General features: G+C 38.6%; 1 protein-coding gene across 2 annotated transcripts in view; it reads left to right on the top strand.

The window, feature by feature from the left end:
- Sans (SAM_USH1G_HARP domain-containing protein Sans) overlaps positions 1–15667 on the top strand; it is a 48230-nt gene that overhangs the window by 28675 nt on the left and 3888 nt on the right. The window contains exons 3-8 of one of the 2 annotated variants that reach the window (XM_045748730.2): positions 5973–6198; positions 7229–7388; positions 7514–7740; positions 10052–10160; positions 12567–12744; positions 13316–13445. In XM_045748730.2, coding sequence (XP_045604686.1) covers positions 5973–6198; positions 7229–7388; positions 7514–7740; positions 10052–10160; positions 12567–12744; positions 13316–13445 — 1030 coding nt within the window. Of the gene's footprint in view, positions 1–5972; positions 6199–7228; positions 7389–7513; positions 7741–10051; positions 10176–12566; positions 12745–13315; positions 13446–15667 lie in introns of both variants that reach the window. The other variant, XM_069325459.1, reaches the window with a different exon arrangement.

The raw sequence follows: 15667 nt of genomic DNA, 5'->3' as shown, positions 1-15667 counted from the left end.
AAGCCGGCGGCTTGTTGAAGGGCCCGCCAATTGTCTTAATTATATTTTTTAGCTGGAATTTGGCATTTACGGCTTCAGCGGGTAGGCGGTTCCATGGGTTTATAGCCCTCTTGGTGGAAAAAACATCTGTTTTCAGTCCTACTTGAGAGAACATACTCTCCAACACTATATCTGTGATTGTCCTGTTATCAGTGACTTCATACCAAATGGTATGAGGTATTTTGAGCTCTGTAATTACTTCATACACTCAGGAATATTGGAAGATATTCTTGTGCTGCACCCAGATTTTGCCAGTGGAGGCTAATAGATCAGCATTAAGTATTTTGTTCTCTCCTAATTCCATGTATGACTGGCCATCCTGTGAGGTGAGCTTGTAGCTGGTTTTTGATCTACACTGTGTGGTCCTTTAGACAGAATAGGGAAGCAGCACATTGCTGTGTATACCTAAACATGTTTAAAAATACATTGTTTGAGAGGAGTTTTGTAGAAACTGGTAAGAGTAATTATAATATAATGTTTCCATGATTCAGTGCTTACCTCTTGTGAAAATTGCTTAGAGTTGTTTAGTCAGAGTTGATTTGTTTTTTGTATTGAGGCTGGTATTTTCTAAATTGATTCCATGTACAGTATGTCTAACCATCCTGTGAGATGGGAGTATTAGATAAACTTATAGCTAGTTTTTTATCTACACTGTGTAATATTCCATATAGAATAGGGTAGCAGCACATTGCTGTGTATACCTAATTCTTCTTAATAAAAAAAATCAGTAATAAAGATTTTAAATTATAGTTTGTATTATTACAAATACAGTACTGTATTATCCTTATTAAATCATGTTGACCATGGATCATTAAGATCTCATGTTGATATGTAATACAAGTCATATTTCTTTTGAACTGCTAATCCATGCTAATCATTCATTAAATTGTGTATTATGTCTCAATTTTTCACTTCCTTGGATATACTGTACAGTACAAAAAGATAGGATAAAAATAAACCAGTAATATTTCTTTCATTATATTTTTCATTTAAATAACTGCATCAATATTTTTACAGCTGACAGGATTTGTTTTACCATACAGGTGCATTATTTGTTAAAAAAAATTTGGTTTATTGTTACACACAATGGTGCTACATAGCCTTCCCAGCTTGGTGCCTTCTTTTAATACTTACTGATTAAAAAATAAATAATAAATACATTTTATTCAGGAAAAGTACATACAGTTGATTTACAAACATAATGTTGGATTTATAGACAGAGCTAGTACATACAATACCTAAAGCCACTAATACTCATAGCATTTCGGGCAAGGTGTGGGGGAAAAAACACAGACTAAAACTTAGTAATCGTAATTAGGTATAAATTGTGTTGAAAGAAGGAATAAAAAATACAAAAAGGGGGGTTAGCAAAGCATAACTCAGCAATTGCACATGTTGGTGAACAGCGTTGTTTAAAAAATAGCAAGACATGGGTTGACATTTAGGAGGTAAGTTAGGTTACATGGAGTTAATTAGGCAGTACTTGGTTTAACTCTTAAACTGGTTGAGAGAGGTACAGCCTTTGACATGATTCGGGAGGTCATTCCACATTCTGGGTCCCTTGATTTGTAGAGCACTTCTAGTTTGGTTACACACAGCCAAATTGAGTAACAGGAAGAGGTCTTGGACACAAATTTGTTCCATGCTAAATGTAGAGGAATCAGCTGAGTATTCCTCAAATAAAATAAGTTGCCTCAGCTTATAAGGTAAATAAAATAAGCATTTCTCAAATAAGTAGCTGCCTCACCTCACTGCCTTACTGCTACATAGCCTTCCCAGCATGGTGCCTTCTTTTGATAATTACTTGTTCCACACCCAAATTGTATAACAGGAAGAGGTTTTGGACCCCTACTTCCCTCTCTCTCTTTTTTAATAATCTACAGTATATAGTCATAATTATAGCTTTAAGTATTCAATGAATAAAGTTTGTGACATTTTTACCCTTCTCCTTACCTAACATCATTTGTGCAGCATATTTTTATTTTATGTCTCACCCAGATTTAATTTCAAAATAAAACCAAACTAAATAAATTAGAAATGGGTATGTATAGCTAAGGTACACCCTTACTACTAGGTGAACAGGGGCATTTGGTGATAGTAAATGATCCCATCAGGCAGGGCTCATCACCTTCTCTCATATTTCATGTTCACCAGTGTTTATTTACTTAATAACTACTGGTATAATATCTTGCTATTATAAAAGTAATTCTACTATCATCAAACACATATTTACTTCAAGTTTCAAGCAGAGAATACATATATAACTAACACGAAGGATTCCTCTTCACTAGATTCACCAGCTATAATATTTTGGTCATGTTCCAATATCATAAATCGATCCCAGTGTTATGTAGTAGAGAAAAAATGACTTATATCCAGTTTACGTAAAGCTACGAGTGGTCGAAACCACACTTAAATCCCGGAATGAACTTACGAAGGTTTTTCCACTTAGGGTACCTACTTGAATACGGACCTAGCCGCCACGAAGGCGCTAAGAAGGAATTCGCTCTTAGCTAAGAGGAAAAACCTTCGTAAGTACCTTCCTGAATCCGGCCCCTGGTCTCTTACATTAAGTACAGTTGATTATTGAGTACAAAACCGGAGAATTTAAATTTTAAAGTAAAACTGGTAAAGATCATCATTAGAAATAGGGGGTTGGGGACTTCGACAAGCCGCCGGCTTCCTGTCTTCGTCGAGGCCACTAGTGTTAGTGGCCCTCTGGTATAGTCAGGACTGGTTCTTCCCCTCTGTGGGGGTCAAGGGAGGACCAACCCACGTGACACGCTTCACCCTGCTGACACTTGTGTTTCCTGAGTACACACCGCTGCCACCATGGCGGTACGTTGCGACCTTCACTTTTAACCTCACGTTGCAACTCATGATTGTTACGGTGTGTATACTCTTATCGGGAACAGGAAAACTGTTAGGCTCGTCGAAGTCGTCCTAGGAAAGGGAGAAGTTGTCCAAGCCTTAACTTCACGCGTATGATGATGATGTATGTATCACGCGTACGCCATCATCTACTGCACTTTATTATTATTAACATGTGCAGGCGATGAGTCACAATAACGTGGCTGAAGTATGTTGACCAGACCACACGCAAGTAGGTGAAGGGACGACGACGTTTCGGTCCGTTCTGGACCATTCTCAAGTCGATTGTGAATGGTCCAGGACGGACCGAAACGTCGTCGTCCCTTCACCTTCTAGTGTGTCGTCTGGTTAACTTATTATTAACATCTTTATTGACAAAATTAATTACAATTTTGCCTAATCTGAGGATTTCAATAAAGTCTTATTAAAGTGAGGATAATGCTGGTATTCAGTCACTCAGGACAGAGGGTCATACACAAGACATTAGGTCTAAACTGTAGGCTGAAGCACAAATATATCATGGTTACAATCAATGTTTTAATGTATGAATATGCAAAAAACAACTTTCTATTGTGCACTGCCACATAGAGGCAAGGATGGACTGCACTACGCTATTCTTCCTAATGTTATATTCTTGTAACTTGTGATATATTGGTGTCGTACAGCAACTCAATATTATGTTTCAACTCAGTCAGGTTTCAACTTATGTTGCAACTCAAAATTATGATGCTGTGTTGCGACTCATAATTTAGATTTGATGTGTTATACTCATGGCGTGTAGTCAGAAAGAAACATGAGTTGCATTTTTCTTAAGTTAGTAGCTTTTTTTCATGTGGACTTTTCATTGGTTGTATATTCTAAGCATGTAAGCTATGTAGTTTGGTACTGGACTCGAGGCATATCAAATTCTAGTTTAAGAGGGTTATTAGGCCACCATAGTTACTGACTAACCATGCAGCAAGCGTTAGTCTTGAATTGAACTATATCAAAATCAGTGTATTTACCCCGAGAAGTGGAAGTAATTATCAAAAGAAAGCGGTAAACCAGAGTGACTATACCTGATATAGCATTGTCAGTGGTACAGAATATTTGATTTTTTGAGATCATTCAGGATGCAGTACAGTTAAATATACCTCGGTGTATGCATGTTATTTACTAGCTACTGTATTCACCTACTCATTGGGCACATTATCTGCAAGTGGGGTACGGTTCGGCGTTGCTCTTGGATGTTGTACCCACCGGGAAAGTGTTATTAATGGACATCAATGATAACTTTCCATCTCACTGGAGAATTATTGTATGAAAGTACAGCATGGAGGTATATAACGAGTGACGTCATGCATGCTAGTTCACCACCAAGTTTGTTCCCATTCATTCTCACAAAGTCACATCCTCTTGTGGGAAAATACGAGCCACTATCAAGGTTACTTGATATTTGTATGACGGTTGTATTTCAATGGAAATGTTTGTATTTCTTTTATATTTTTGATACACGGTACTTTGTCTTCTCAATTTCAAACCTATAGTAACGTTTTATGGTTTTTGTTCTCAATAAACAAAAGTTCTCGTTGAACATTATTTGTTCATTATAGTTTAAATATATATAATGTTTATATTTATTGAGAATACTGTACGTCCCGTTAGTAAAATAATTCGTTTTGTCAGGGACAGGAAGACACTTTAATTCGACAGTTTATTGACGTTGGGAACGCTAGCGAGAATGGGCTGCAAGCGCGGTGAGCCTGTCTCATATAGAGACATGATCACCCCATACAAAATTCTCAGGCGGAATTGACAGGGTAGATAAGGACAGATTATTTAACGGGTGGTACTCGCACAAGGGATCACAGGTGAAAACTGAGAACCGAAATGAGCTACAGAGACATATCAGAGATATTAACTACACTAACGTTCTCAGTGTCGGAGTAGTTAATAAATGGAATGCACTAGGAAGTGATTTGGTGGAGGCAGACTCCATACACAGTTTCAAATGTAGATATGATAGCTTAATAAGCTCAGGAACCAGTTCACTAGCAGATTGACAGTTGAGAGGCGGGACGAAAGAGCCGAAGCTCAACCCCCGCAAGCACACCTAGGTGACTACACACACATACACAACTGTTGCTAAACTCCCGGGTACGCATTTACTGTTAGGTGAATAAAGGCATTAGGCTAAAGGGAAAACGTGCCCAAACCATTTGTCCCGCCCGAGAATCGATTGCGGAATCGAACCCGGATCCACGATTGCGAGTCGAGAACGAAGCCAATATGTTCGTTGGTTGTGAGAAACAAAAAAGGATAATTGGTGTTCCTGCTCCACATATTCCAGGATACTCTCACAGAAAACTTAAAAACAACCTCTTGACGGATGTTGCATCATTATATACCACCACTTTCTCCGGCTTGTGGCAATTATCCTTGTGCGTTAAGGTCGATTGCTCAATATATAAAATAGTACATAGCACAACCACTGTAGTAGGAAGAGATGGGAAAAGGAATTGTGTTGTTTTTGAGACTATATATATATATATGGGATTAGTCCTTCAGTATTTGCAGTATGTTTGGGTTATTCAAACTTGTAGAGATCTATTTAATACATATCTCAGTTATTTCACACCTTTTAAGCAACGAACCTTTCCTCGATCGAATGGTTCCCAATTTTGGTGATAAAGCTTGTCTAGACCCGATCGAGGTCCATGTTAGTCGAGGGTCTGTGATTCCCAGCCTCTACCGTGGTACAACTCCTATAATTGAAATATATTTGTTCGTATATGTATATTTTTAGTGTAGTTATATTTTTTATATTTTCTGATTGCTATATATAGTGAGGACATCGTTAGTACTTGGACCATAGCTCAACCTCATCACTTATGTGAGGGTAGAACAAATCACAAAATCCAATTTCTTTTTATCATGTGATATAAACCTTAAAAAAAAACCTCTTTGGGGAAAGCTCAGGAAAGGAAAGGAAAGCTTGATATTTAGTTGTCACCAAATCTGTTTGTACTGTACTGTAATAATAATAAATAAATGTAGTTTCGATATAGGTGTGTTTTTTTCAGAGGCGAGCCAGACAAATGTGACAACTATGGCAATACAGCCCTACATTGTGCGGCTGCCCGAGGTCATATAAATTGTGTCTCCTTCCTTGTCAACTTTGGCGTCAACATCTGGTCGTTGGACAATGAATTTCACACTGCCAAGGAGCTTGCTGCCATGAACAACAAGGACGACATTCTCCGTTACCTCGACACTGTCTCTGCTAAACAGACCATGTCTGACCCTAAGGTCAGTTCCGATGGGGAAAAGTGAGATGCTGTATTTTCGTACATGGCAAAATATCTCACTTTTCCACTTCTCCCCATGGACCAATGTGTGGAACCAAATTCAAATTCTGAAATATAATTACCTGATGAAGTAGTACAGCTTAATGGATTAATTAATACAGTAAAAAAATAATTCTAGTTTGGTCACTAAAATAATCACTTCCCATAAATAAGCTTTGGATAGGTTGTATAACTTAAATTTATCCAAAACTGTATAAGGAAATGGCAAGTTCAATAATGTGACAGAAACAAAACATTTGGGACCATCTACAGTACAGGTATATGAATTTAGAGCCTCCAATAGATACTTTGGACCAAAACTGGAGATCTGAGAACTTGGGATGCTTACAAAATGAGGTATCAAGTGAGAAATAGCATGGATAAATTATGGTTATGTTGGGGAGGACTAAGATCCTAAGTTGGTAATTTTGAAAATCAGGAAAGATAAATAGGTGCCCTGAATGAGGAACTGAGAGTTCATTTGGGAATCTGAAAACTAAGGATGGATAAACTAGGCCTTGAGTGAGGAACTGAGGACCGTATTTGCAGAGATAATTTATCTTAGGCAGGCGAACCTGACTTAACAATCTGAAAATGAGCATTGAAAGACTAACTGAATGTGTCTAAACTCTTGAACTCTGCATGACAGAAGGATAGCTGGGTGGGGGTGCAATGTGGATATAGATAATATGTATTATAAATGGGAATGTTATGATAAGAGCTGTACAATTTAGTGTAGACCCTGTTAATAAAGTTAATGAGACTGGGATTAGCTAACAGAATGTCAAAGACGAAACCATCTCCCCTTCCCCAATGATGAGTGAAATATACAGGGAGACTGGGTAAAAGGTGAAGATGGAGAAACTTAAATGAAAATCTATATTAATTGTGAGAAATACTGAAATAACTCTTCTTAGTTGTTACTTATTATGGTGACACTAGTTAATCGGTGTTAGTTACAACCACTTCTTATGGTCACACTTCTTTAACAGCAAGTGAAGAAGCTGCAGGACAAGGCACAGAAGGATGCTGAGAAGAGACAGAAAGAGTTTGACAAAATTCAGAAGAAAGCTGATAAAAAACGAGAAGACGAAAATGTCAAATTACAAAGAGAGAGAGAGAAGATTGAGAAAGTTGATGAAAAACCCCAAAGTAAGTTTGTTTTAGTGTATTTTACATTGGTTTTAATCAGTTAAATTTGGTTTTAGGTGATTAATTAATAAGTATATTAACTAGTTTAAAAGATACTTTATTTTGGGCTTATTTGATATTTACAGGTCGAAGCAAAGCCATCATAAATACTATCTCACGGGGCTCCATGGCCCTATTTAGTGGCCCGAGGAAAGACTCCCGTGTACTCTACAACAATGCTCACAATAGCCCCAAATTCTCTGACCTCACCATTGCAAATAACAACAATGCCAAGAAAAATATGGGAGGCATACAGAAAAAGATAATTAAGAAGAAAGTGCTTGATGATACTAAAACCTCAAGTGATTTCAAGGTACTGTATAGAAGTTGGTATAACTTGCATCCCCCAATGACTGCTAGCAGTATTAATATTTGGAGAAAACAGACCTCAATTTGCATTTACATATATCAAATCTACTAATATTTGTATAGTTAAATAACATAGTAAATGTAATTTATATAGTTGATGCTATGCCTATATAACTAGAGGTATTTATAACACCTAATTTCTGTTGACAGTATGGTGCAATGCCAAGTTCTCACACATGTTGCAACTCAAAATATCAACCTCTACCTAATCCTTATATCTATGGCTACTCTTAAAATTTGTGCATAATTTTTAATTCCTTGTTTGCTGTATATAGAACAGTCTCCAGATCCCCCAGTTCGTTGTAAGAGGAATCACTGATGAAGGACTTGGAATGGGTGGGATTTGGGATTGGGTAACTGATGGATAGAATTCCTTGTGTTCAAAATAGCATTAAGATTTGTAATAATGTTTTAGCAAGCATAAACAGAATGTTTTATTCATTCTGATTCATAAAATACTTAGCAATGCAATAGTTTGTTTCATGGTTATGCTTATCCAGCAGTCTTTTAAGAGTAGTGGGATTGTTGATAGCATAGTGCTTTGAAATTTAATTAATAATTAACTGAGGAATGTTATTATATTTTATATTGAAGTTTTCCTTTGAATTGAACATTCTTGAGGTTATCTTGAGATGATTTCGGGGCTTTTAGTGTCCCCGCGGCCCGGTCCTCGACCAGGCCTCCACTCCCAGGAAGCAGCCCGTGACAGCTGACTAACACCCAGGTACCTATTTTACTGCTAGGTAACAGGGGCATAGGGTGAAAGAAACTCTGCCCATTGTTTCTCGCCGGCGCCTGGGATTGAACCCAGGACCACAGGATCACAAGTCCAGTGTGCTGTCCACTCGGCCGACCGGCTCCCATTGCAACAAGCCATAATATATTGGAAACAAGTTATCTGTGGGGCTCCATTATGCACAATTCTTATATAAAAAATTTGTCTCTTTACAAACGAGTTAAAAATATTTCAAAATTTAAAAAAAATATGAAGAACTCACATACTTCCTTAGATATACAGAATTCCAAATAACCTAGATTCATATAAAATATATCAGTTCCTGAAATTTAGATAGTTACACCATAATCTTTTTTTTTTGGTAGGATATGGAGAAAAAAGAAATTTGGATGAATGAGGAAAATAATAATAGATGTGTTAAATGTAATATTTTTAATAATTTTTTTTTTACACAATGCCAGATGCTCAAAAATTTTGTAGTGAATTATTTTTATTTATTATAGTAAATTTGATAATTTGACCTGTACATTATTGGATAATAATAGCTAGAGAGTTGCCAAATCTTGGTAATTATAGGGATTTATTAACTAAACCTAATGTCATTAAATTTCTGAAGTGAAACATGCCATGATGCAAATTCGCTCCTGCTGAACCAAATTAAGTCACATGACATAAGCTGTCATCTAAGGTTTAAAGAACATGTATCAAGTACAGGTATAGGTAATAATTCCTTGTAAAAAGACTATACAGTTGTATGATTTGTGGCAACTATGATAGATATAGAAAATCATATTTTGCATATAAAATACTTGGGTATACTGTAAATCTAATTATCATATGGACATGTGGTGTGACTTCATTTAAGAAGTACAATTGTCAGGCAGCATTTGGGAACTTTCTTGCCATTATTCCCTTGTGGGACACCACCCTTTCCTGGAGAAGAACTGGAGGCAGTTGTAATGTGGCTCATGTAGCCCTTGTCTAGTCAAAGGATAGGAGACAGACTAAGAAGTTTTCTAGGGCTAGGTCACAGAACTCTATGCCTTCAAGTTTGACTTTTGCTAGGGAGTGCAGCTGGGATAGTTAGCTTGTGCCACAAATGTAGCAGGTAAGAGGCTTCTACTGTGAGGTTGCAATAATGATAACAACTGCTGCAGTATTGCTTGGGTCTGAGCTCTGCACTTTAAAATTTTCTGACAATAAATACCCCAAATGATAAATCCCTGGAACTGTTATTTCTCTATTATAACAATATTCAAATGGGCATCACTGATCTCAGTATTACCACACTGAGGATTTCTTTTCTATCACTTCAGTTCCTGTTATACATATACTGTACTGTAATGAGAAATGTCAATGTGGTAATGGTAATACCCAAATTGGCATTTTCACCTCAAATTAATAATTACGATCAATCACTATTCTGTAGTGCTAATAAAAATGTTTTGGTTAATGTTTCTAAAACTTTACTTTGTGGTCAACATGGCAAATTCTGCCTATTTATGTATAATTTTGCTAGGTACGAGAGGTGGAATCCGATGGGAAGAAGTCAGTGCGGAATCTTAATGGTCTCCGTCGAGACTCTGAGATCATGTTTGTACCAGGTGGCAGTTTAAGCAGCACCAACAGTGAGTCGCCTAGATGTATGTGCTGTCCTGTCCGTCCGTATATTTCTCATGGTTTCTTTTAAGTATTTGCGATTCAGTATGACAATATTGTACATGTTTTATTTTTCATAGATTCTCCATATGCAGACAATGAGTCACAATAACATGGCTTGAAGATATGAGAACTAAACCACACATCAGAAGATGAGGAGACGACAACATTTTGGTCCGCCCTGGACCATTATCAAGTCAAATATTAAATCGACTGAAGACAACCGACTTGAAAATGGTCCAGGATGGACCAAAATGTCGTCATCTCCTCATCTTCTGATGTGTGGTTTAGTTCTCATAGATACTCCATGTCATGATTTAAAAAAAATATACTATTCATTGTCGTATAGTTCTTTTTTTCTAAATACCTATTAAAGGGCAAGACTGCAATTTTTAAGTTTTCTTCAGTGGTAAAATATATACTCAAATTTAATCTGCTTAGTATAATTTGCTATTACAATTATTTTTAAGTAATTAAATGCTGTGTTTGATGTTTTCTCTATACTCTATATGAAACAATATTATTCTTTCTCTGCTTTATACTGAGAAAGCTGACTAGATCTGTCACTACACCTTTCACACTTTAAACTCAAGGTAATGGCATTGAAGCTGTAATGTGTTCAACTTTATACTTTATCGACCATTTCATAGACTTAAGTGTAAAATAATCCATATAAATTGTCAATTTGTCTTTCATTCACAACTAAAATTTGCTTCTACAGTATTTGAATTAATTTATTGAAATTTGCCATTCATTAAGCAGATGTCATCTTGTCCCAGTGGCACTATTGGTTACAAGTGACCAACATTACTGGGTGTTGACTATGTAATGTGATTGCTTTTAACCAACATCTAGGGTGTTTGCTTATAACAACACTCATCATAATCACTTATCTTCTTATCCTTCCTTTGCTGCTCATATTCTCAAATACATTCATTACATTCATTAACACTTATCTTACTTATTCTAATATCACATACACTGGGTTCTCACACTACTTTCGACTCATAATTATTCATGCACGTTACACCAATGAGTGACACTCATGCATTAGATTCAGAATTTTATCAAAACTTATAAAAATCATTACAATATTGGCTGAGGTAAACACACAGATCATGCAAAATAGATGCGTGTTCACTAAAACTCAAAATACTTGTCAGTAAGTCATCACTTTGACAGTAGACCTACATAATTCCAAATACAGTGAAACCTCGGTTCTCGTAGTAAATTTCTACGAGAAATTCGATTCAGTAGTTGTAGTTTGCCTCGGTGGTCATAGTTTGTTTACACACGTACAGATCCACTAGCGAGCGTGGTGCTTCAGTTTACCAGTGTCTCCCGCCTAGTGATGATCGCATTTGGATTCTTTGTGAAGAATTTCATTGTTTTTGTGCTTTTTTGGTTTTTGAACATAAAAGTTCTTGTTATATATCATGCCATGGGTATCAAGAAAGTCAGTGTAATGTTTAACCTAAGAAAATAGTTGTGAGGATGACAATAGTGGAAAAAAAGATCATTCATAGTGAGATAATATGTGTCTCACAACAGACAAGTTTTAAAATGTAGGGAAAACAAGCGTCTATAGACATATTCTTAGTAAGACAAGTAAGCAGTGAGTCACAACCAGGTCCTAGTGGAATGCCTGCAAAACGTAAGGAGAGAGAGAGTATCCCATAAATGTCATCACTGCTGTTATAATGGAAGGGGACTCCCCTTCTAAACACTAACACCTCTCCTCCTCCCCCCTCCTCACTGTCTTCCGTTTGCCAACAAGAGTCCTCCATAAAGGTAAGGTACCTAAGAGTATTATTCTGTATAAAACTTATATTTTAGTTAATATTTTTGGGGGTGTGGAATGGATTAATTCAATATACATTACAGTATTTCTTATGGGAAAATTCATTTCGGTTTTTGTACTGTCTCTGGGAACGGATTAACTACGAAAATGAAGGTACCACTGTACCTAACTGGGGGTCTCCCTACTTTCTCTTCTGATTAGTTTAATTTGATTATATTTTGGTTCTATGTTTAGCATTCTAACGACATCATTTGATCTCTGAACACTATTTGTTCCTATAAGATACTTAAACAAAGCAACATAGTATTTTGTTAACTCTAGGGGTCTCTGAGAATACATTACATCCAGACACTTAGAACCAATAGTGTAGTGAACTACATTTATTCCTCATGTTCTGGGTATTCTTCTCATTCAGAATACCCAGAATACTCTTCTCTGAAGAATATTCTGAATACTCTTCTTGTATTCTCTTGCTTTAATATCTCTCTCATAACTCCATCCATATACTTCATGGAATAAGGGAACATTGTACTGTATTATATTTCACCAAAGCTGACTTGGCCACTATTTCTAGACATCAAGAGAGGGAGGCTCACTGATGTGTTTGAGACTAGCGATAGTGAGGATGGAGAGAGACCCATGCAACGAACTCTCAGCCAACCAGACTTTACATTTGATGGCATGGAGCAACAGAACATGTTGTCTAGAGGTTCCCTGTTTGCAAGACCTGGTTTTGGTTCTGTTGCCTTTAGGTGAGTTCTTTTGTGACCTGATTCTTGTTGCAAGGGATTTTAAAATAAATTTATTCTTACTACAGGAAACTGTGTGATATGCAATATGTAATATATACAGTACTAGAGGGGCTACTGGGCTGTGCCTGCATCTTTCTCTTCCTTTCTCTCACATCTCTTATGCTATCCTCCCCCATCTCCCCCTCTTCATCCCTTTCTTCCAGCCTCTTCCATCTCTCACTTCACTTCTCCTCCCCCCACCTTCTTTCTCACAGAATATTTAATCTATATATTATGAAGCACTGAAAGACCTATTAAATAACTATACAGAAAGCACATCACTGATTTCAGACTTTACTTCATGAAAATCACAGGGAGTTTCCCTACAGAATGTCGATATTTCTTAGTGTGGCAATGGGGCCGACCCCAATTGACCTCTGACACTCCTATACCCCCAATGTGTCATTTTGGATAGTTGGGTGAGGCTAGACCCTAAGTGTCTGGCCTCCAACCTTAAACACACATTTTGTTTTACAGATATAGATTTATTTACTTTTTATGTACATTTTGTCATACAGCTTTAACTTTGCAGAACAAATTCTATAACGGCAACACTGAGCAGCTTGGCCATTAGTGGTAGCGAGTCAACAAGAGCCTCATCTGCAGGAGATTCTTCTACCTCCCTGCCTTACAGACAGGCTGCTGAACCCTGGGAAGAGGAGGTTGGTATCAGTATATTATATATTAATTTTGCTGAAATAGATTCATCCTATCGTTAATGAAAAGTAGGCAGTTGGTGAACTTCAAACTGAATGTTTCTCCAAGAAAGCAGCCATCTGCATGGATGTGGATTTAAAGAATTAGGTTAAATTTTTAACTGAATTACAATGATAGGGCCTTGATTACTTAATATCTAGGTGTGCAGTTTTGAAGGAATTGACCAGATAGTGTAGAATATAGAGAATCATCCTAACTCATTTATTTTCCACCTTATTTGTCATAAAATATTGGTTCTGCATTTATTTTTTGTGTATTCCAATATTGGTCAAACAAATGAATATGTTATGAGCCAAAATATTAACTAAAATAGTGTAAATAAAAAACCCAGCAAGAACCAGCTTTGGTGTTGGCTGTGCTGTTGAAGCTGTTTGCGCCTATCCTGAAAAAGGCGGTGTTCTTTCTTCATTGCTTCTCGTCTCGCGTGCCGTCAGGCAGTGCTCTCTCTCTTTCTCTGGAATCTGCTTGGGCCCTGGCTCTTAGGTTTTCGTCACCATTTTGTCCGTTGCTGTTTACGGAGGCTGTTGTCACGCAGTTTCTGCAGGCGACTTCATCTAGTTGTCGTTCTATGTTGGACTTGTTGGTTCCTGGGAGACCCAATCCCTGGAACAGGGAACAAAGGAAACCGGATCAACTTTAAGCGCATCTTTAAGTTGATGCACTAAGTTCGGCCACTTAAGCTGAAGCTCACAGGTAACGGTGAAAAGCCACAACCAGACACAAAACACAATGCATCCCTGGCCTGACCAAACAAGCATGAATAACCCAAGGACCCCTCCAGAAAGCAGCTGTCTCATTCTTCACCAGAAAAGAAGGCTGCAACCAAACAAACTACAAGGATCGAAGGAGCAGAAATCCCTGCGCCGGAGGTGAGCATGAAGCTCACCGACCTAACCCCCAGAGGCCAATGCCAACAGAAACAGAGCCTTGGAAAAACAATTTTGAACTGAAGAGGCCACCATGAATCGAGAAGAAGATAGGAGAGCACCCTGTCCAACGACCAGGATGGCTTGGACACCGCATGAGCAGGCCGGAGGTAAAACAGAGCACGAAAAGGTTCCGGAATGGGGCAGAAGTAACATTCACCACGAACGCAAGTTGTAGTGGCTCCGACAATGCCACACAATATGAGGCGACAGTATTAGGTGTCAAATGACAGTCCTGAAACAGCCTAGACAGAAAGGACAAGACAACCTAATCAGAAATAGAAGACAACCTTCGAAGGGAGAAAAAATGGCGGAAAGAACACCATGAAACTTCATACTGTCGCCGAGATGAAACTCTCAGGTGGGACACAATCAACAAAGCCACCTGATCACCATACAAATAGTGATAAACCCGCGTCAAAAAGACCAGACGCAAAGAGCGGAGGAGAAGACTGTACTTGCAGTGTACCGGACCATTCTGACCTGCTGGGAGAGGTGGAGCCAAAAACACCCCGGGTTTGGACGTCGAGTAAGCAGCGCCTCAAACCAAGCCTGGGCCGGCCACCAAGGGGCCACAAAGACTACTCTCTCGAGGTAAGACTCCAACTGAGCCAGAACCCGAAGCAACAGCTGGACGGGGAGGGGGAAGGGAAGAGATACAGCTAACCCTACCTTGACCAGTCCTGCCGAAAGGCATCCACCACCTCAGTCAGAAAAGGGGGCCACATATATCGGGAGACGCCGAGACCACGCCAACCTGAAGAAGTCCACTTCCGGGTGTCCGTACGTCCAGCAGAGCCAACTGAAGGAGTTTGCATCGACCGTCCATTACTTGAACAGGGAAATGAACCGAGATAGGCCGTCTGCCAGGACATTGGAAACTCCACAGATATGAACCGAACGGAGAGCCAAACTCCGAGAATCCAGCAGACGAGCCACTCCGAGTGGCAATTCCTCCCCAGCCCCAGGATCCCCCAAGTTGGGACCCAGAGCAGAGCCATCCTCTAAACCCTCTACCCCTGAAGAAAAGGCAGAGTCCAGAGGAAAGACTGAAAAGAAGGGGGCCTGCTGGTGGGACCCAGAAGCCTCGTGAGGAGGAACCAGCTTGAATGCCTCTGTCCCCAACCCGAACGGGGCAGCCCCTGAAGCTGCCCGAGTCTCATTACCAACTAAACCCTGCCCCCGACCCCAAAACCCTCAGACGTTTGGGAGCTGGAAGCAGGGGGGAAGGTGCAGGATGA

Source organism: Procambarus clarkii, chromosome 2 (assembly GCF_040958095.1).
Source record: "Procambarus clarkii isolate CNS0578487 chromosome 2, FALCON_Pclarkii_2.0, whole genome shotgun sequence".
Classification (NCBI taxonomy): domain Eukaryota; kingdom Metazoa; phylum Arthropoda; class Malacostraca; order Decapoda; family Cambaridae; genus Procambarus; species Procambarus clarkii.
The sequence above is the reverse complement of the archived record's forward strand: the minus strand, read 5'-3'. Positions and strand labels throughout refer to the sequence as shown.